This window comes from Pteronotus mesoamericanus, unplaced genomic scaffold, assembly GCF_021234165.1.
Source record: "Pteronotus mesoamericanus isolate MK-2021 breed Mesoamerican mustached bat unplaced genomic scaffold, CSHL_Meso_final scaffold_54, whole genome shotgun sequence".
NCBI classification, from domain to species: domain Eukaryota; kingdom Metazoa; phylum Chordata; class Mammalia; order Chiroptera; family Mormoopidae; genus Pteronotus; species Pteronotus mesoamericanus.
The window spans coordinates 50,540,053-50,563,850 of record NW_026555321.1 but is presented as its reverse complement, the minus strand read 5'-3'; the positions used below and the strand labels follow the sequence as shown (position 1 = coordinate 50,563,850).

The window sequence follows — 23,798 nt, the reverse complement described above, 5'->3', positions numbered from 1 at the left end:
AGTTACCTTTCATTCTACCGATAAAGGCTAGAGAAGTAGAGGATGAAAAAGGAGGTCAGGCAACAAAATGGCCCGTGTTAGTGCAAACTATGTTTAATGTTCTCGCTATTCAAAGACTGAGTCCAGTTAGACCAATAACTGACCATATCTTGCTATTAGGTAAGTAGAGAATCTTATGAAATCACAAGAGTTCAACAGGTAAAGTAAAATGGCCACAAAACTAACATACCAACTTGAAAGGTAGGCAGAGGCTCAGACAATTTAAATCTATCTAGCTATACCCATGTATTAACTTATACTAGCACCAGCCACCTGTGAATTTGAGCCCTTTCGGGATTTTTAAATGAGACAGCATTAGCACTTGAAAAAGTTAACAGAAAACAGGTACTTTAAAACTTAGCTTAAAGTAATATAGGAAATATGAAACAATCAGATTGAAAGTTCTGAGATGATTTGTTTTTTCTTCGATCTACTCTAACACATTTAAATCTCAGTACACTGGAAAACAATACATAAATATATATATATATTAATAATGATAATCTAAGTTAGTGCTTCTGTGTTGGAGAGGTCACAGCTCAAGTCCTAGTGATATTGCCTCAGATTTTTACCCGTATTTAAAATAAAATATCACATCAAATTAGTTTGGTTGTCTCTAACCAATACCCTAACTGCTCTTATAAGACTGCATAGTTATTAATTCATCTGGTATCTCAGAAACTATTTATCACAAAATTCTAGAATGAAAATGATTGTTTTTATACCACACACAAAAAAAATGCTGATAATTGCACTTTGTTACCTTTTGCTTACTGAAGTGAAAAACATCACAAGGACAAAAACGTCCCTCTCTACACTGTAATTTTTAAGAACACCCACTTTCATGTACAAACTCAGCTTTCTTAAACACTAGACATTTCTTATACTGTTGCAAATTTCATAAAACACTAGATGTCTGTGAACTCACAAGCCCTGCTACTCAAAGTACTTTCTGAAGACACTGAGGGTAGAGTTTAGCAACAGCACATTCAAAATGCCGGCCAAGGTCCCAGAGCCGATCTGGGGTCTCATACACTTTCATCCATTGGTCAGTGATGTCATCATATTGGTAAAGGGAATTTTTTCTGCTGGTTCTGAAGACATGTTCTTCAACGGTCACTTGAGTAGCTCGAACAAATAAATGAAGTTTATTCTGGAAAAGTACCAGTTTAAGGTATGGATTTATAGACTCATCACATGGAAAGTCCTTCTTACGAGTCCATTTATTTAACTCAATGTCATAGGCTTCTACAGTAAACATGCGCTGATGATTTCCACAGGTTCCAGCTATGTAGTAGATAGAGTCTTTGTATACAGCTGCTAAGCCCTGGATTCTAGGCACAGTCATAGGGGTTAAAAAACCCCAGTAGTCTTTCTGAGGCTCATAGAAGAGGAAAAATTCTCCTAAAAAAAAAAAGAAGAAAAAAAACAAGACAAAACAAGAATAGGTACATTTACATGTCTTTTTGGTTGTATACTGAAAACTAAAGAACATAATTTTCCAAATACTTCACTTCCTAAAATATTGCTTTTATAATCTCCAGAGATACATTATAAAATAGCTTAAAATTTATTTGTTTCATGGCACAACATAACACATAGTATTATAGTCAACCTGAATTAGGGGTGTTCATAATGGGGAGAGGTGAGGAGTTACTTTGGCTTGATGGCAGAATAATAGTTAAAAACTTGGTTCCATTTCTTCTATCCAATTGTGTATTTCAGAAAACTTATTTTAAGCTAGGATTTTAAAAAAGCATTATTACTAAAGGTTAGCCAGTGAGGTCAAAATATATATATAGCTTCATCATGAATAAATCACTATAAATTTATGTGCTAATTATTTAATTATAAGATAGAGTATAGAATTGTTCAGATTTGTGTCTCTGTGCCACTTGTGTGTTTTAGTGTTTCCATAAGGCAAAGACAAATATTCAAGAAGTGAAAACATGGCTTTAACATGATAGAAGACACACACATAGTTTATGGAGTTGACTTTGAGTCATTTTCAATTCTATTTTAACAATAAAAGGGTGTTCTGAGTCAGACTGCCAATATAAAAATGTTGAAAAGAATTAAATTAGTGAAGACTGACAAGTGTTTGGCTAATTATAACATTTCTACAAAATCCTTGACATAAAAATCTAAATCCTTTATAAACAGATTAAATGATACGACAATAGCCACAGACAGTACAGTACAATGTGAGCTTCTGATTATTCGTGTCATGTTTATTTATATAGAGACTTTGTTTTGATTAGCAATGGCTATTTCTAAATTGAACTTCTCCTTGAAAACTGTTTTGAAGTAGGTTTACTCTTATCTACAAATTTAACTGCCTGCTTAATAGTAATGCTGTAATTTCAAATTTTCTTAAAATAGCTTGTTAAACTCTCAGCTTTTGCTTGCACATCACCTGCCCTTCAATGATGGACTTGTAACAGGATTCTTAGTAAGGCTAGGAATTAAAACTTTCTTAGCATGTACTACCTACCTCTCTATAAATTTCTTATAAAAAGATGATACATTTAAAAAGTTGCTTTTACGTATCTAAAATCACTTTAATAAATTAAAAGCAATATGGCCAGCCCTGGCCAGGTATAGCTCAGTTGGTAAGAATGTCTTCCCCATATGCCAAGGTTGCGGATTCAATCCCTGCTAAGGGCACATACAAGAATTAGCCAATGAATGCAACAAAAACTGATATTTCTCCGTCTTTCTCCCTTCTTCTCTCTTTCTAAAAATCAATAAATAAAAAGATTAATAATAATAAAACTGAAAGCAATGATAGGCAATTAAAAAAATCCTCAAAACATCAGGTTCCTGTTATATAAAGTACAACCTTGGATTAAACAATATTCATTCAAGCCTTGAAATTCTATTAATTCAATGCTTTTTTGTTTTAGTATTTATATTAATATATAACTTTTACCTTCCAAAAGAATGTCTTACAATATATTCTATGCCTATCAACTAACTGGTCAGCCAGTAAGACCAAAATATATGTAAAGAGAGCTTCACCATATTGTTTGACTTAACCTATCCAACCATAATTCATATATTTTACATCCATTTTGCATACCATTTTTCTGCGAGATCAACAAACCTAAATCATGCCCATGTTTCCATTCAACTAAAATAAGGCACGAGAAAGTACTAATCCTTCTGGAAAATTAACTTTTACTGATTTTTAAACATATGGGCTCAGGCTCTTGTAGGAAATTTTAAGTCAAATAAAGGATTAGAGCAAAGAACCTAATTTAAAGGAAACAATAAGATAAGAACTAAAAACTTACGTATATCTCTACACAGAAGTTGGCCCTTTTTTCTTGCTTTATTTTATTCGGCTGACCAAAAAGTCCTTACATTTTTTCCATAAAAGACACATTTTTCGTTTTCACCAATAACTTTATTGATTTGGATATTTTGAATATGTTGCCTATCTCCTGCTATTGGCTGCTAGCCAGTAAAGGCCAGGGTGCTGCTCAACACCTTCCAATGTATAAGACAGTCCCACAGCAAAGAATTATTTGGCCAAAATGTAAATAGTACCAAGAAAGTTCAAAAACCACTTTTGACACATTCATTCAATCACAGCACCTTCTCCACGCACTGCACAAATGTTATTTTGCATTTCAGTTGCATTTTTACCTTTAAATGATAAAGCATAATGTGATAAAAATGTTGCATATTTCCTTCCATTTCCAATATTAAATTGACTACACAAAAATTCACCAATTTTGGTTTTTTAAAAATGCACGCTGATGTAAAAGCTGTCACAATACAATCTAACAAACTTGTTTTTAATGAAGTTAAAGATAGCTAAGCACTACTAAGCCATAGTAGGGAAAAAAATGCAATGTACCTTTTGGCCAACCAAACAGTAGCAGGTGAGGAAGACATTTATATATAAGCAATTAAGAAACCCAGAAGAGAAATAAGGATGTTGGTATTATCAACATATGTTCAACATTTAAACTAAAATGTGTAAAAACCAAACACAAGGAAAACATTAGTTATCTAAAATCAAAACCTTGGAGCAAATGTCTTATTTTCATACAGTTACTTTTTCTATGTCTGTATCATTTATAATCTTTTTAAAAACTAAGTATGTTAAATATTTCCTCTTATCTATATTGGTAGAAGTATGAAAAAGGTGACATCTCAAAGTTTTCCATTGAAAAATTTGGAAAACAACATATTACAGATGGCTGTGGTAAAATTAAAATCAGAAGCCTGTCACTTCAAACTCTGTAACTAAGTTTTGTAACTTTTGCAATCATAAAGCCTATGCAAAATTCTTGGGTAATTGATTAGTATGAGTTTAGTTAATACTTTGTTCTTTTTTCTCTTAAATTAATCTCTAAATAGTTGCTCTAACATCTCTTGATTATATATTATTGAAGAGAAAAAAAAAGGCATGCATCAACCTTGCATTCTTGTTTAAAGTCTTAAAAACAGATCTGAAATAGTTCTCCAAAAACACTAAACTATTATTTATTAAAAAATGCTTTCAGAAATACTTATTCTACATGATGTCAAAGCACAATAGGAACATAAAAAAACCTTCAGGATTATTTTAGTAACTTAAAAACATCTGCCTTTTTAAATTTTTAAAATTTATTTTGCATTTATTTATTTTTTAGAGAGAGAGGAAGAGAGGGAAAATGAGAAGGAAACATCAGTGTAAGAGAGAAACATCAATCTGTTGCCTCACACATGCCCAAATGGGGACTGGGCAGCAACCATGACAGGGAACGGCGACCTTTTGCTTGGTGGGACAGTGCTCAACCAACTGAGCCACATCTGTCACAGCTGCCTTTTTAGACTTAAAAGTTTATTTTCTTTATAGGTCCTTTAAAGAACAGACAGTTCCACCAAAGTTTATGATAAGAAAGCCCTACATATTCCTCAATTAATAAGAACAAACACCTGTTTTAGTATAAGTAAAACACAATTTGAACTGTTACCTTTTCAGGAAGAACTGAATCACTCAGGCACCTACCCTGTAAAACATAGATCTTCTCTTTGTACTCCACAGCATTATGAAACTCCATTGCAACAGGCATTGCACAAACAGTGGTCCAACAATTTTCTCTGCTGTCATAGCACTCCACAGATTTTAGTGAGTTTCTCCCATCACCTTCATAAACACGCCCTCCAATTGCATACATCTTACCACAGCAATACACCAGTTTGCAGCCTATTCTGGCACGAAGCAAGGATGGTTTGGATAGCCACCTATTGGTGGAATGGTCATACATCCAGAAATCATTTTCTGCCTTATGGTCAATGGAAACCTCACTGCTGCTTGGCCTGTATCCTCCTGCAATGTAAATGTCATTATCTGGTGATATAAGAATCCCAACTTCTCTTAGATCATTTGGTGGTTTGCATAATTTAAACACTCTTCCTGTGACTATATCTAAACAAGGCACTGTTTGCTTCTTTCCTGAGTGTTTGTGGGCAGCATCAAAACATATGATCATTTCAGATGCAGTCATTCCAAGTCTCTGTGTACAGCCATTAGTATTGGATGGTCCCTTCTCTACACAGCTTTTGGCTATAGCCTGTGCAAACTGAGGTGGGATTTTCTCTATAAATGTATCTTCCATAAGAGGAAAACGTATGCATTTGGCAAAAATTTCTGGAAGGTGCACTTCTCTTTCATTCTGCTCATGTTCAAACCATCTTACAATGCTTTCATAAACATGCTCTTCTCGGTCTACGTTTAAATCATCACTGTCTAGTATACTTATCAGTTGGTCTTTTGTCAACTGGAGAAATTCTTGTTCTTTGGTGACACACAGAAATTTTTTACGAATGTATTCTTTTGATCGATCTCTGAGTTCCTGATGACCATAATGATCAGCAAAGATGAAGACCCCAATAGAATTTTGTGGGTCCAAATGACTGATCATATACTTAGCACATTGGTCTTGGATGGAAGGAATCTGGAAGATGCTAGCTGCAGTAAACAAGGCTTGAACATTGGCCTCTGTCAGAACAACTCTGGAGGTGTAGGCATACTTCAACACTAAATCCATTGATTCAGCTTCAACACCAACTATTCGAACTTCTTTTTGAGAACTTTCTGTAAGGCCACTAGTGAACATGGATCTACAAAGGAAAGAGTACTTAATATTACATGTCCTATAAATAAAAGTTATGGTGGCAAATATTTAAAACCATAAATGTACCAAAAATATAACCTTTGAAACTGAAAAATATTTCCTAACATGTCTCCCAATCTTCTGAATGGGGATAAAATTTGCTCATCTAGCAGAAGGATTTAATCTGAGTAATCTCAAAAACCTCATTATCAGGACCAGTCCACTTTGTGCCAACTCTGAAAAAAGGGGAGAATACCATTTTTCATTAATGCATACCAAAAGGTGACATGAAATATGCCAGGAAACCTTATCTTCCTTGGAGACCCATCCAGGCTTCTGGTGAAGTTGCCTTAAATAGCCAGCCAAAAAATTTAGAATACCCATAGGGTGTTGATGTGATACCTGAGCATATAGAGACTCTCTAATAAAACTTTTCATGTCCTAGTAGAAATATATAAAGCAACTCCTGCCCAAATATATATCTTTAAATTTTTCATCTTAGAAAAACAGAATTCTTCGTAAGTTCTTACTCCCTATCTTCTCCTATTTAAAACTATCTTATGAATGCTTCCTTATTCATCATAAGGAATATAAAGAACATCATTTAACTTATCCTTGGGCATTTTGAAAACCGTTGCTTAAAGAAATATGCTTAATTTAATATTCTCCAAGTTACCATATTTTGTCTATTATATCTGTTTATGAATAAAGATTATGGGAAGAATCAAGATGGCAGAGGAGTGAGTGGAAATCACATTGACCTCCTCACAGGACCAATCTGGAATTACAACTAAATTGTGGAGAAATAACCTGGAACAAACAACTGAACAACAACAAGAGGAGCCTTATAACTTCATAGAGACAGAAGAATCAGCTTTAGCACACCCTGACTGGTAAGGAGTGTGGTAGAGACTCAAGAAGGCAGGCTGGGTGCCCACAGGCAACAGCACCTTAAGGATATTGAAAAGGCCAGTTGGATCCCTTGAGAAGACTGGAGTCTAAACCATAAGCTGGAATCTTCAGCCTACAGCACCAGAGCCTAAAAAATACACAGATAACAGCGAGCTTCAAAAAGCGGCAGGGTTGCTCTCTGCCAGAGACAGGCAGCGGGAGACGTAAAGAGTTGTTTAAAGATCCAAAACAAATTTTTATTTCCAGCCACTTACCCTGGTCTCTGGCAAAGGCAGAGATGCCTTTGGGCAAGAGATGCCTGAGGGAAGATTGCGGAAGGAAGCTTTGGGGAGAAAACTGAAAGAACAGTCAGTAAAATCGCGATGCTGACTCATCCCTCATATGGCAGCTGCCATCATGCTCAGGCAGGCAATTCCAGTGAGCAGCAACACCATGAGATGACACAAGAGCCCTGCCCCCAGGAGGGACTCAGCCCAGACCCGGTAGTGCTAAAGCCTGACTGCTGAGTACAGAATGGGAGCCACAGATAGTAGATCCCTGGCTAAAGGGGGCACAGAGTAGGCTAGAGACACTTGAGGAAACAGAGACTTTGGGGAGAGAACTCAGAGTAGCCTGAGGGATCCCGGTGCTGACTCATCCCCCATATGGCAGCAGCCATCTGGCTCAGGCAGACCACTCCCCTGAGTGGCAACAGTGTGATAGGACCCAATAACCCTGCCCCAAGGAAGGACTCTGCCCCACCCTAGGGTGCCTAACCCTGACTGCTAGTGCAGAGTGATTAGATTAACAGTTGAAGGAGACAGCCACAGACAGTAGATTCCTGCAAGTCACGAACAGACTGCCTAAGGTCAGACAGGGTCAACATCTGGTATCATCAGAGGCAGATCCAGAAAGAAAAAACAGTGGTCTCCTATCACAGAAGTTCACGCCACAAAAATCAGGACCAATTTAACAAGCACAAACAAAAAAGAAGTCTCACAAATAATGGAACGACATAGAAACAAACCCCCATTGAAGGGAAAGGAGGAATCCCCACAAAGAGAACTAAATGAAATAGACGCAAGTAAACTATATGATATTGAGTTCAAAACAACAGTTGTACAGAAGCTCAATGAGCTCAGTGAGCTCAGAGAGAATTACCGAAAACTACAGGGAAACTACAAGGAACTTACTGCAAACTATATCAGCATGAAAAAGGACATAGATACTATCAAAAAGGGACAGGAGAAAATGAAGGATACAATTTCTGAATTAAAGAACACAGCAGAAGGAATCAAAAGCATGCTGGATGAAGCAAAGGATTGAATCAGCGAGCTGTAGGACAAGGTAGGAAAAAACTCCCAGAAAAAGCAAGAAAATGAATAAAGACTCAAAAAGAATGAAGAGGCACTGAGGGAAATGCAGGACAACCTGAAACATAATCATATCTACATAATAGGGATACCAGAAGCAGAAGAGGAGGAGGAACGGATAAAGAACCTGTTTGAAAAAATGATGGAAAACTTCCCTAATTGGAGGAAAATGTCACACAAGTCCAGGAAGCACAGAGGGTCCCATTCAAGAGGACCCAATGAGGTCCACTCCAAGACACATCATCATTAAAATGACAAATATCAAAGACAAAGAGAGAATCCTAAAGCAAGCAAGGGAGAAAGAGGTAGTAACAACAAGGGAGCCCTGGTACGGCTAGCAGCCAACTTCTCAACAGAAACACTACAAGCCAGAAGGGAATGGCAAGAAATATTCCAAGTAATGAAAAGCAAAGGCCTGCAACCAAGACTGCTCTACCCAACAAGGCTCTCAATTAAAATGGAAGGCCAAAAAAGGACTTTCTCAGACAAATGAAGGCTAAAAGAATACACCTCCACCAAACCAGCACTGTAAAATATGCTAAAGCGACTACTTTAAGATGAAGAAAAAGAGTCTATGAATACACAGTTGCTTTCACAACTGCCAATATTTGATATTAGCAATATTTTTAATACTCATTAATCTGATTATGACAATGATGTGTTATTTTAGTTAAAACTTTATTATTTGTTGAAACTAAACCTGTTTCTGTATATTTCTGTCCTATTTCTATTATTCTTAAAAAGCTTGAAATGACTTTTTGGTATTCTTTCTGCATTTTTTGATTAAATGTAGAATTTTTGCCCTAAAAAAAAAAAACTATTAAACCTTTTTAAGATGGGTTGCAAATACTTTCCTATTCTATTACTTGTCCTTTAACTTTCTTATATGTATGTTACTGTATAGTCTTAAATATTTATTATAGTCATATTGTCAATATTTTACTTTTTAGCTTCTGGGTTTGAATACTGTACTTCAGGATAAGAAAAATATTATTTTGTATTTCATCCTAAAACTCCTTAGATTTCACATATGGATTTTTAACTCATCTGAATATTTTTTGTATAATGTGTGAAATTGGGCTCTATATTTTTTTTATTTCAACTAATAGTGGTCCATGCACCTTATTTGTTGAATAAGCCTTATTTTCCCCCTTGATTTGAAATATCAATTTCATCATATATTACATTGATAGATATTTATGTTTGCTTCTAGAATGCTCATTTTATTTCATTGATCTATTTGATTATTGCTGTGCTGGTGTCATGTTGTTTTAACTGCTGAGACTTTATAATGGATTTAAATTTTTTAATATTTTATAATAAATTTTTACATTTAAAAATATAAATAAAATCTGCATTTAGAAGAAGAAAGAAAGAACTCCTACCTTTTGCAACAACATGGATGGAACTGGAGAATATTATGCTAAGTAAAATAAGCCAGTCAGTGAAAGACAAATACCATAAGATCTCACCTGTAAGTGAAATCTATCCAATAAAATAAACCACAGGCATGGAAAGATGGAGCAGACTGAAAGCGACCAGAGGGGAAGGAGAAGGGACTAAACAAAGAACATGTATGAATGACCCATGGGCATGGACAACGGAATGGGAATTGAATGTGGGAGCAGGGGATGGGGTAGGATGGGTGGAGGAGGGCAAAGGGGGAAACACTGAGACAACTGTAATAGAATAAACATGATTTAAAAGTAAAAAATTAAAATAAAAAAGTATGGAAGGTTGATTTTAACACCTAATTCTAAATAAAATTTATAAATTAAGTGATTGTTTGAAGATAATGGCTTTTAAATCCCAAAGTATTCCCTTTAAGACCAAGCTTTTAAAAAAAATTTAAAATATCTGTGCATTTATGGGTCTTTCTTAGCCAAAACATTAAGTAGCCAAAAGCTTGGCTCTTTATTTAAGTATTTGTTATTTACAAGCATTATTTGCATTTCTTATCCTTCTTCCAGGTTTCTTTCAAGACTGCTCTTAAAATTAAAACATAAAAACCAAATAGAAAGCACTTTTTAAAGCTTTTCAGAAAGGGGCTGTGTATGCCCTAGAATGCTTACTAGATGCCTATTGAAGAAATTGGCCTCACACAGGTAATAAAATTAACTGTACAGATCCAGACCCCTCCCACTTTAATTTTAAATGTTATACTATGAAAAAAATCCTTAAATAGGAAGATTTCCAGTCACTTTTGAAATCTCCATCAAATGAATTTCAAATTCTGAGAAATACTGGAGAGATACATAGTATCACAAGGGCCCAGCTGGCTGCCTAGGTTATTCATATTTGCATCCTATTTTTACTTCTGCAATGTAAATTTTAAGTTTAATATCACACAGGGATTTTTTTTGATAACTGAAAACTGTATGTTCCAATGTATGAGCTGGTATTCAATTCAGGTGTTGAAAAACTCAATGATACAGTTACCAATTAAAAACAAAAATAAAGTCCTTTATTAGGCATAGATTAACTCCCAAAGGAGAACGTTGCCACATAGCCCTTTATCATGGGAACTACTACCGACCTGAATAGGCTGGTCTCACATATAGGAGCAGTATGACATCTGATGAGTTCTCCCTGTTCTAATAGGTTCTTTATGTAAATTCTATATGAAGTGGGCTCACACAAAGCCCTGAGCAGCAAAACATTTGTAATAACACAGATTTTAATTCTGACAAATCACTGGGGTCATGAAATTGCTAAGCCAGATTCCACGCTATTCAAATTTTCCCACCAGTGATGCAAGACTTAGAAAATATTAAGCACAACTTTCTAGACCTCACATAAAGAGAAGCACTGTGCCAAGAAACTTCCGTACAAAAACCACAAGCAGAAGATAAAAACTGAATCCTGAAGTTTTCTAGCCAAATATCTTCATTTGAATTCACATATCTACTTTCTTGTAAATTAAGAAAATCTATTATGGCATACTTCTTTTATAGTGATTTAATTAAGTCTTCAAAATTAATTTTAATTAAGTATGACGTTTAATAATATAAGATAGAGTACAACATTTTGGTGAGATACAGATATTTTCACTTTGAAATTTCAATTTTTTTTAAACTATTCAAACTTCATATAATAAAAACTTCTGAAAGGCAACTTTGAAAAGAATCCACACTCTTGTTCCTTAAAAGTCAAATTGTGATTAAGAAGTCTGCCTCTGGAATCAAATCCAACCTTTACCACTTACTAGTTAGATGATTTACACAGGCCACTTAATTTCCCCCAGTCTCAGGGGGTTTTTTTTCCACATGTAGAATGGGAATAACAACTGTGCAGAGACAGAATTGTAAGGATTACATAAGGCAAGAGCTTGATAAGTAGTTAATTATGACATATATTTAAACACGTAAATGACCTAACCATATCTAATGGATATTCCGGATAAGTGAATCTCACCAGCAGATTCTATTAACTAGGCCAAACTGTGTACTTTTTCTGTACTATGAGTTTCTTCTTTTTCCTTTGCAGCTCACTGTCTCACACTGGTTAATACTTAATAGTCCAATGAGCTACCCTAGCAAGTCTAAATGATTACATCACAAGCATCAGACTGAAGCGACTATATTTAACTCAGTATTCTGAGAAATAGGAACCAGAAACTACTCTCTGGAACACTACACTGCTATATGTTCTATAGAGGTAAACACCTTCAAAAGGAAAAAAGCACACTTAAAGAGTATGGTTGAGAAAATTATTTCCTGTCATTCATACACCATTATTAGACATTGAAAGGTTTAAAAAAAAGAGCACTTGAAACAAAAGAACTTAAACTCAAACAGGAATCTGCCTTTATCACTGAACCTTTCTTAAGAGTATGAACTTATTTTTTAGACTCAAGTTTTAAAATTTTACTTTTCAAAGTTTTATGATAATCAAAGATGAATATAAATGAAAATGAAAACAGCTTAAAAAATGCTTCTGGAAATCTTAGAAAAATCATGAGTCTGGGACATAAGGTACATAGAAAACTACATCACATTTATTTTATTTCACTGTTTTTATCCCCATGGCATTAAAACAATCTATTAACAGTTTCTTGTTTTGTTTTAAACTGTTAGAGTCACATGCACTAAAGAAATATGCATTGTGGGTAAATTTCTGGAACGAATTCTAGACCAGCACTGTCCAATAAAATTTTCAGTGATGGAAATGCTCTGCATCTGGGCTGTACAATGTGGCTGCCACTACCTACATGTGGCTACTGAGCACTTTCAATGTGGTTAGTGTGCCTAAGGAATTGAATTTTTTAATATTGTTTAAAAAATTGCCACATGTAGCTAGTGGCTGCCATATTGAGCAGCACAATTCCAGATGGTCTGGTCATTTAGCTGAAACAAACAGAAACATATTTACTAACAAAAAAAAAAAACAACACCTGAATTCTAGAAGAATCAGACAAGTCAAAACAAGGGGAAAAAATGTATGGCCTGTTACTATTTTCAAAAAACAAATTCATTGGTTTCATTTCATTGTAGCATGTCAATATTGTAATCAAATGGTCAATGGTGAGGGAGAAAGAGAACTCAGTGCGGGTATCGACACAAGTCTCTAACATCATCATACCTGAAGTAAGGGCTGATTGCAGCAAGAACGTTTCTATGACAGGAAAATGTTTTCCCGTGATCCACTTCCACTACAATGTCTGTCAACTGTCCTTCATCGTACATTGTTTTGAGTTGCTTAAGAATACTGCAAGCATGGAAGGGGTCCATGGCATCGCTGGCTGTGTCTGAAGATGCAATCCCATTCGGTGTTGGGGAAGACTTATTTAAATCTAGGAGGAGAAAAATCGTACAACTACAAGAAGTTCGGAGCCACTTACGGCGTCGCGGGTTTTTTGTTTTGTTTTGTTTGTTTTTGTTTGCTTGGTTTGGTTTTTATCCCATACAAAATAAATGGATGTATATGTACACCACCAAATGGGATCGCGAGGGAGGATGTGGTAGAGAGCGTGCTGCGATGCAAGTTCAAACACCAGACTACTCCTCCAGGAGCCCGGCGAGCCCGAGGTCCGTGCTCGCCGAGGCTCCATGCGGACAGACAAGGCGAAGTGTCTGTGGGGACTCCGCCGACAACCGGAACGTCCCAGGCGAGAGCCGAGGGCAGGAGCCTCACGAGGGACGCGCAAGGGATGACGGCCGCTGGTACCCCTTCAACCGCCTCCCGAAAGGTCGGAACGGCAGGGGGGTACCCGGCGTCCCTGATCCTGGTCCGGCCGGACCGCCCACCACCCTCCACGCCGTCCATCCTCCCTCCCCTCATCCCTCTTCACCTCTCCATCTTTCTCTCCGGCTCCTCATCGCCACCTCCACAGCTCGCAGGATAAACCTGGCCCCCGGCCCACCTCCCCCGCAACGCACCTCCCTAGTCACGATACGACCCACCTGCCGACGCGGCCATTTCTCCCTGGGGCCACGGCTCCAGCTATTTAAAGAGGAAATGTCATTTCGCTTCACTCTCTCCCGGGTTCCGGCTCTTCTAAGCTTCCCCTAACCAATGGGATGGCCTGTGCATGCGGCTCCGCCCATAGAGGTCCAATTCCGAGCGTTGATTGGTCGGAGTGTGCGCAAGGCTCCTCGGGAAATGTAGTTTTATTGCCCTGGCTCCCGCGTGGTGCGGCTCGGGTGGAGGCCAAAGCCGGGGATTCCTATTGGCTGATTCTGACGGAGGTGGAGAGTCGGGAGGTCGCCAGCCTGTGCCCTTGGGGCGCAAAGTGCCTGCCCAGAGAGGTAGTCTCCTGGGTGAGGAGACCTGTCATACTAAGGGTCTAGGGTTGAGGAAGCTCTTTAAGAGCAAATTTCCCAATTGTAGGCCTCTCTCAGGCCCCTGGATCATTTTTTCTTTCTTTTTTTTTTAAATCTTGTTCTTCATTCCCTAAACCTCTTGCCAACGACTAGCTTCCGGTATGAAAGCAGGCTGTGAAACCAGAGAAATTTGGAAATGGACAAGAGGGCTCTTGTCCAAAAATGCGGAAATCTGACACCCCACCCTGAAGAAAAATATCGGGAGGCCCAAAGCAACCCATCTCTGATGAGTCACCTGTGACACCCAATTGAAATAGCATTGCCTTGGCCCAAGTGCTCGGTTTCCTCAGATTAACTTGGTCTGGCTACAACGGCTGCTCAGTATTCTAATTCCCACTCACGCCTCGATTTCCTCTGACACTCCGGAACACCTGTTCCACTCTAAGAGTATGTGGACGTCATAGAGGGAAATGGAGGAGCTAAGATACTAAATAGTTTGCAATTTCCTGTTAAGAAATATTGGAGATTGCCTTGAGACTGAGCCAGAGATGATTACTGAACATGGGGCCTTAAATAGGACCCTTTAATTCTTGAGTCCTTGCCTTCTTCATCTGTAACATGTGAATAATTCCTGTTATATCGGCCCCATAGGCGGCAAGCTATTTGAAACAAAGTAGAAATTTTACTATTCACATATTTTTTTGCCTTGTGTTTCCATTATCTAACAGCGTGCCTGGTACATTATAGATACTTAATATTTTAAAAATAAATGTTAGGTACAGATAAACTAACATTGCGAATGCTACTTCTAGACCTTTGAAATGTAAGGAAGTATTATCAAGTGAATTGGGAAGAAATTTCTAGCGGAGATGTATTTAGCCCATGCTTGCATTTTTCCTAGCACAAAAGGTTAAACAGTTGAACTTGATGAAGGATCTTGGAATTTAAGTTGTCATAGAGAAAGAGAAAATCATGAAAAACAATCCAGTTCTGTCCCTTCGATCTGCTGAAAAATTTAGAGCTCAAAGTGTTACGGAACAAAAGGACCCATTGAGGGGATGCCCAGATGCTAGTACCGAAACAACGACACCCTCCTTCCCCGGGACCCCTCGGTTGTGGGTCCTTTGCCCGCCGCCCTTGGAATTATGGCTCTGAATGACAGAGTTTGGTGAAAAGGAAAGGAACTATTTATTCAAAAGTTATACAGGTTTGATTAATAGCTAAATGTCACCCTTTAACCTCAAAATCCCTTTTAAACAACCACCAGCACACACATCGTCCTGCCTTCCCCAGTTTGCCCAGGTAGGTCAGTCAGGCCAGTCAGGGGTACCGTCCTTCAGAAGAAAAAGAATAGAAGTCTGGGGCTCGCCTAGGCAGGCCTCTCGCGGGTCTCAGCACCATCCAATGTGTCACCGAGATCTCCAGCTCTTAATCCATAACCATGTGGCACCTTCTCATGGCCCACTAGCAAGAGTCCTTTCTCCCCTCTTTCTTCCCGCGTGGTCTTCACACTGTTCCCGAGTCTGTGTCCCTTCGTCTCTCCTGTCTCCTGTCTCTTCTCTTTCTCTCCCAGTTACATTCATTATTAAGTCTTTGAAACCTTCCTGATTAGCCTTGGTGATATGCAAAATAACCCTCTTCGCATATGAGGAATGAAGCTATCCTGCTATTGACAAACCAAATGACTCTCCATGGCCCTGCTCAAGGCTCCAATCCCCCATGGCAGCCTGCCCTGGGATGAGGAGAATATTTTTCTTGGACACCCCAATCTCTGGTCCCCGTTACAAATACCCTTTGTGGGGGAGTCCTGGCTGTGCCCCGTTACAAAAGAACTATAATTCCATGTGCGTTAACAAGAATTGAAGTTTCCTGGGGCTGGATGTATGGATATTGATAAGCACTTATAACTCCTCTTAATGAATACCATGTCTGTGCAGCTCTGCAAGGATGAAATTGATAAATTGATTTAACTTTTGTTACTCATAGCTTTAAATTTTTTTTTTTGAGTTGCCTTCTAACTTACAGAAATAATAGGATTTCACTAACAATGTTGATGATACTGAGAGAAAAAAAAATGGCATCAGTCCTGAGAGTTGCCAGATTTAGCAAATAAAAATACAAGACGTGCAATATTTGGGATACACTTAAAGTGAAATATCATTTGTTATCTGAAATTCAAATTTAATTGAGTGTTCTGTATTTCATCTGGCAACCTTTTCAAACCTGTTAATATAGAAGTTTTCTTATTTGTGTTTTGTTTGTTTTTGTTTTTTTTTGTTATAGCCACCTATCTTAACCTAAGACACTTGGCCAATTTTTTTTCATTTAACTCTCCCCTAATTGTTTTTAATAAAGAGACTTGGCAATACTGTTTAATAACTAAAAGAAAGTTTTCTGATTCTTCAACCCACAAAAATTTATGAAGTTGTGTGTAGACAGAATACAAATAACAAAAAGCAATCTGAATATAGATAGGAAAAAAATGAAGATTTGTTTTTTAAAAATATATATTTTATTGATTACGCTATTACAGTTCTCATTTTTTTTCTCCCCTTAATTCCCCTCTGCCCCACACCTCCCCTTCCACCAGCATCCCCCCTCCGCTGAGTTCATGTCCATGGGTTGTACATATAAGTTCTTTGGCTTCTCCATATCCTATAATATTCTTTACCTCCCCTACTATTTATGCCGCTTATTCCCTGTCCCTTTTTCTCCATTCTCTGCCCCCCTCCCCTCTGGTCTCCATTTCTGTGATTCTGCTCCTATTCTCCTTGTTTTAGGTTGTTTTTATTTGTGCTCTTTAGGTTCATTTGTTAATAGTTGTGAGTTTGTTATCATTTTACTGTTCATAATTTTTTATCTTCTTTTTCCTAGATAAGTCCCTTTAACATTTCATATTATGGTTTGGTGATGATGAACTCCTTTAACTTTACCTTATCTGGAAAATACTTTATCCGCCCTTCCATTCTAAATGATAGCTTTGCTGTACAGAGTAATCTTGGGTATAGGTCTTTGTCTTTCATGACTTTGAGTACTTCTTTCCAGCCCCTTCTTGCCTGCAAGGTTTCTTTTGAGAAACCAGCTGTTAGTCTTAACAGGCATTCCTTTGTAGGTAACTGTCTCCTTTTCTCTTGCTGCTTTTAAGATTCTCTCCTTACCTTTAATCTTGGGTAATATAATTATGATGTGCCTTGGTGTGTGCTTCCTTGGGCCCAGCTTCTCTGGGACTCTCTGTCCTGGATCTCCTGTAAGTCTGTCTCCTTGGCCAGATTGGGGAAGTTCTCCTTCATTATTTTTTTCAAATAAGTTTTCAATTTCTTGCTCTTCCTCTTTTCCCTCTGATACCCCTATGATTCAGACGTTGGAATGCTTAAAGTTGTCCCAGAGATTCTTAAGCCTCTCCTCATTTTTTTAAATTCCTGTTTCTTCTTTCTGATCTGGTTGAACGTTTATTTCTTCCTTCTGCTCCAGATCATTGATCTGAGTCCTGGTTTCTTTCCCTTTACTGTTGGTTCCCTGAATATTTTTCTTTATTTCACTTTGCGTAACCTTCACTTTTTCCTCCATTTTGCAACCATACTCAACCAATTCAGTGTGCATCCAAATTCCAGTGTTTTGAACTGTGCATCTGATAGGTTGGCTCTTTCTTCATCACTTAGTTCTATTTTTGGTGATTTGATCTCTTCTTTTATTTGGGCCATATTTCTTTGTCTCAGCTTAAGACTTATCATTACAAGGTTGACACTTACATGACACTGCAAATGACTTCATTCTACTGGTCAGATGGCATTACATACTAAAGATTTCTTCATTGCTAAAAATGCATTTAAAAAAAAACAAGTAGAAGAGTGTAAAAATTGAGCCAATAGCCCAACACTATTAATTCTCAATGATATTTAAGAATGCAAAGGACAGCTTGTTCCAGGATTAATACTAAATAACCAAAGGCCACAGCTCTGTTTACAAATAGATTTAATTTGAAACTTAATAAAAATCTACTATCAACCAAGGAAGGCAGCCCCAAAAGTAAACCAGCTTTCTTCTTAAGGTATTAAATACTGAAGTAATTTTTTATATATTTGCAGTTTACAATAAAATTTAGTAAGGATGAGAAGTGAAAAAGCAAACCAGGACATTTGAAGGATTATATTTAGTTTAAATTAGACATTTAGAGCTTTATTATTTTAACATTTATTATCTATAAACCAAAATTAAAGATTTGTATAATCCTAGTTGTTTAAGAGTAGAAAAGTATTTACATTTAACTTGTAGCAAAGATGATGGATTATGAAACAGCACCTTTGGACAATGAGAAAATTGTTCACTTTTTTGCTGGGTTATTTTTTCTGCTTCCACTTGAAGAGAATGACTTAGCAATTATCAGCTTTGCCCAGACTACTGTCGATAATAATATCATACAACACAAGACTGATAGCAACTCGGATGAAGAAGGTGTAAAAGAAAATAGGACTTCACTTCTGCAAATTGATTTTGCTGTTTTCCAATTTCCCTTTTCAGTACTGGTGTAGGTTGTGAAATTGACTAGAGCTATATAAAATGAAAGTAAAGAGAGAATACCTGTGACTTGTACCTTTTAGCAGGTGACATCCTTAGATATTTATCTTTCTCAGGCTACCACTACAACAAAATATGATATTTTTCCTTGCTGAAGACTTGTGTGTTGGCTGAATTAATGCCTTAAATGAAGCAACAAAAGTCATTACTTGAATATAAATTTAATATGACATCATATAGTTAAAAAGTTTTTTGTTTTAATTTCTAGAACCTTGTCTAGAATATTGTATATGATTTAGTTTCTTTTAAATACAAAACTCTAAATAGATATTGACATCAGGCTTACTGATTGGGCATTACTGATCTTTATTGTATTTTAATTTTTATTCCCTTTGATGTGATGTGAAGATTCAACATGGAAATAACTAAAAGACTGCATTTTGTGAATAACTAAATTTGATCATACTGGGTGTGTTATAACACATTCATTTGTCTTTAAAGTGTTTGAAATTTAGCATACATGCAAATTTCTGCTAAATAAAACTAGCAAAACTAGTTTTGCTAGATACTGCAAAACTAGTTGCAAGGATATTTGATTCTTCAACCTGCATTCTAGACAGATATTGTATAAAGACATATTTCTGATACCAAAAACAATAGGTATAGATACAAATAGATATAGAGACTGAATGCTTGTGTCCTTTCAAAATTTATGTTGAAATCTTATCCCCATTGTGTTGGTATTAGGTATGGCCTTTGGGAAGTGATTAGGTTTCAAAATGGAGCCCCATAAATAGAATCAGTGCCCTTATTAAAGAGACTTCTGAGAGCTTCCACCATATGATGACACAGTGAGAAGACGGCCTCTAAATCAGGATGTGGGCCCTAACTAGAAACTAAATTTTCCAGTGCCTTGAACTTGGACTTCCCAGTCTCCAGAAGTATAAGAAAGAAATTTCTGTTGTTTATAAGCCATCCAGTGTATGGTGTTCTGTTATAGCAACCTAAGTTAACTAAGGTGTGTACACACACAGTTGACCCTGAACAAATCAAAGGTTAGAGGCACCAAATCCATGCAGTCAAAATTCCACACCTAACTTCACACCCCAGAAGCTTAACTACAGTTGATCCGTTGTTTCCATGGGTTTTGCATCTGCAGATTCAAACAACTGAAGATCTAAAAAAGTATTTTCAATCCACAATTTGGAATCCATGGAAGTGGAAGGCAGAATGCACTAGTAGCCTACTATTGACTACAGTCGTACTGACAACATAAACAGTCAATTAACACATTATGTATATGTATCATATACTGTATTTTTACAATAAGGTAAGCTAAATGAAAGAAAATGTTGTTAAGGAAATCATAAGGGCCCCTTTCCCCAGCTGCAGCTAAGGTGCTCAGTCCTGCCGAGGAAACTAAGGCTACATCGGGGCAAGGACCTCACTTCATCCAGCAGCTAGCACCAGCAGTGCTCACCCAGCACCACACCATGGCCTCGCCTCTGAGCTCACCTGTATCTTCTTGGCCCTTAACCTGCACCATGATGAGGTGAGAGAAGATAAGATCTATGCCCTCATTAAAATAGCCCTGTAAATGTTGGATCTTTCTGGCCAGGCTTGTTTTCAAAGGCTCTGACCAATGTCAACATTGGGAGCCTCATCTGCAATGTAAGGGCTGGTGGACATGCCCCAGCAGTTATGCTGCACCAGCTGGAGGTCCTGCCCCTCAAACACTACTGCCCCCACTGAGATGAAAACAGTGAAAGCAAAGAAAAAAGAATCTGAGGAGTCTGATAATGACATGGTCTTTGGTATTTTTCGACAACTTATTTTATAACACATTCAATAAAAAGCAGAACTCTGAAAAAAATCATAAGGAAGAGAGCATATATTTACTATATTTATTGAAAAAATCCACGTATAAGTGGGCCTCTGAAGTTCTGACCTCAAGAACCTCAAGGCCTTTATGATTTACCCATGGAGATAAAAACATATTCATATTTAAAGTCAACTAAAAAAATAAGAGCTGAGGGCAGCCCCAGTGAGCATAAAATAAGCACTTCTAAAAATTGATATTAAGGATTTCAGAAGGGGTAAGAGATTCTGTTCACCTGGTGTGGGATTTAAGCTGGGAATCGAAGGAGGATATACCATAGAAGTATTCACAAAAGTAATATAGTCATGTTCTTACCTACATACTTTATCTTGGCTTGACCTGAGGGATAAAGCATTAACTCATTCATATTTTGATACTTAATTCAGAAACTGAACAAGAAAAGGGAGTTAATAGCTATATGTTATCTATGTTATTTAACGTTTAAATAAATTTTATAAGAACAGTGTTATAACTAATGAGACTAAATTTAAATAGCTTGCCCATAGTCATATAGAGATCTTTGTCTCCAAATCAGCTCTGTTTTGATTACAGTACATAAAGGTCCCTGAGAATAAGAGTTTTGAAAATTAGGTGTTGTAGAATTTTTTATTTATTAAACATGTTTAGTTCTGTGTAAAACACATGGTTAACTAGTATGTTTGAGTGTCTGTCATTAATAAACAGCACTATTCATATAGGTTTGAGATACTTTTATACCACAAGAAATGGAAAAAAGGAAAAGCTAGCAGAGTAATAGTCACAGTTAAAGAAATTTGTCTTCATCAGACTAAATTGATAGTAGAGGTGTAGTAACTTATCTAAATTAATTTTGTATTTTTCCATTAAATAAGTGAAATGGTTAGTATATATTATGACATATTGTGTATATATAGTTAATAGTCATGTGGTTGACTACACAATTCTACTGCAAGATTGAATTATTGTACAAAACTGGAGATCCTGAATAGAACTACTAGATTCTTAGGTTATTCAATCATATTTTAACTTAGAATGATTGGGAGAGCCAAAGCCATCATCAGAATGTGAGACATCAACACCCTTCCCTGTTTGAGGATTAATTTATAATCCAAATGGAACTAATGGAATTAATAATGATTATTAATTTTTTCTAATCTTAATCATGATCTGAATTTTTTTTAAGTTCATGGAATCATTAAAGAGGCTAAGGGGGCCCTGGCTGGTGTGGCTTAGTTGGTTGGGGCATTGTCTCATAGACCAAAGAGGTTGCTGGTTCAATCCCAGGCAGGGTGTGTATGGGAGGCAACCAAACAATGTTTCTCTCTCTCTCTCCCTACCTCTCTCTGTAAAATTTATAAACATGTTTTTAAAAGGCTAAGGGGAAGAAATATCAGTGGACTGTAATCTTCAGCATGAGACACAGGAATTCCAATTTATGGAGAAGGAGTTGGGTGTACTTTTGTTCTGCAAATAATCAAATGTTTATAAAGCAAATCTATTGACCTACCACAATAACTTCAGGGATGTTTAATTTTATTTCTGGTTATTCTTCCATAGGGTTTCTTAATCTGAAGACTATTCACATTTGCAGCCGGGTAACTGTTTTTCTATAAGGACTAACTGTACATGGTCAGGTACTGAACAGCATGCCTGTTCTCAACTCATTAGATGCCAGCAGCATCTCCCACTAAGATGTGACAAGTAAAAATTCCCCAGAAATTGTCAAATGTCCCTTGGGAGAAATCATTCCAAATCAAAAACCACTGTTCTACAGCATGTTCCTGTCTATTTCATGCTCCTCTGTGTTATGGGTTCTCCCATTTTGTTAATGTCTCTATTACAGTTTACATCAACATACTATGTTTATCTTTAAAAGTGTTGTTTATCTTCCTTTTAGCTACCTTTTCACAGAGTTCAGTTAATCATTTACTGTACTCATAACCTTTGGTCCATAAATCCCATCTCTTGTGTTACATATGTACTACCGCCTCTACTCCTTTCTCTATTCCCATTCTCTTCCACTTTATACACAACCATTAAAATGGGTTTGATGTGGTTTCAAATAGAATAGAATATGTATTTTTAAATTTTTTATTTTAGGTTTTCAATTATAGTAGACATTAAAAATAGAATATATATTATATGCCCTTGCAATGTATATAATGGTATTGTGCTGTGGGTCTCATTCTATTTTTGTTTCACTCAGTACTATTTTTAAGGTCTATCCATGTTGTTTTGCGTACATTTGGTCAGTTCTTCTTTCTCTTTACATTCCCATTGCCAAATTCACTGCCTGATGTATGTTAGATGATGAATAAATGTTCACATATTAAGGGCATAAATGAATATATTAAATGGTAAGTGGATGTAGTAGACAGAATAGTGGCTGCCCAAAGATGTCCACATCCTAATCCCCAGGACCTGGGACCATGTTACCTTATACAGCAAAAGAGACTTTATAGATGTTATTAAATTAGGGATTTTGGTATGGGGAGATTATCCTGGATTATCTAGATGGACCCAATGCATTCACAAGGATCCTTATAGGAGGAGAAAAAAAGTCAGTCAGAAAAAGGAGATGTAATAATGGAAGTGGAGGGTGATGACACATTTTGAGGCTGAGTAAGGGAGGGGAAGGAGTCCAGGAACACAGATGAACTCTAGAAGTTAGAAAAGGAAAGGCACTAGATTCTCCCCTAGAGCCTGTTTAGGAAGACAGTTCTGCCAACATCTTTTGTTTTAAGATATTTGGCATCCAGTACTGTAAAACATTTGTGTTTAAAACCACTAAGCTTGTGGTAATTTGTGAATTAATACACAAATGAGTTTGCAAAGCTTTCCAACAGTTTAACTTTTCTCTCCTCTTTATTCATTGTCTCTCCAACAAGTGTTTAATATTAATAAATGGAGAGAATCTCAAAATATAAGGAAACTCAAATGGGTAATACTTTAAAGGAAAGCATAGAAATAAAAAAAATTATGAGGTAAACAATTACCCCAAGTCTATCATTAACTGTACAGTCAACTGTACAGTGGCGGCTGACTGGGTCATCTTGTGAGGAAAGTGAGATTAGATATGAGAGGGACCAACACAAGGGTATGAATACCCAGGAGACATGGATGCATGCGGGCCGTTTTTGGAGATTAAAATCTTTTTACTGGGTTTAAGTCTTTTTTAAAAATTTGTTTAAAATATGTTTATCACCTTTAGAGGGAGAGGAAGGGAAAGAAAAAACCATTGATGTGA

The 23,798-nt window shown here is 36.8% G+C and overlaps 1 protein-coding gene across 2 annotated transcripts; it reads right to left on the bottom strand.

The window, feature by feature from the left end:
- Positions 1-405: 405 nt before the first annotated feature.
- Positions 406-13,908, bottom strand: KBTBD8 (kelch repeat and BTB domain containing 8). Of its 2 annotated transcripts, none has more exons than XM_054595063.1 (4): positions 13,819-13,908; positions 12,998-13,208; positions 5,045-6,159; positions 406-1,443 (listed from the first exon to the last, which is right to left on the bottom strand). In XM_054595063.1, the coding sequence occupies exons 1-4, from the start codon at positions 13,832-13,834 to the stop codon at positions 980-982; spliced, it is 1,806 nt and encodes a 601-aa protein (XP_054451038.1). In that variant the 5' UTR covers positions 13,835-13,908; the 3' UTR covers positions 406-979. The 2 variants fall into 2 exon arrangements, with proteins under 2 accessions (XP_054451038.1, XP_054451037.1); XM_054595062.1 differs by lacking the exon at positions 13,819-13,908 and adding an exon at positions 13,707-13,751.
- Positions 13,909-23,798: the final 9,890 nt, after the last annotated feature.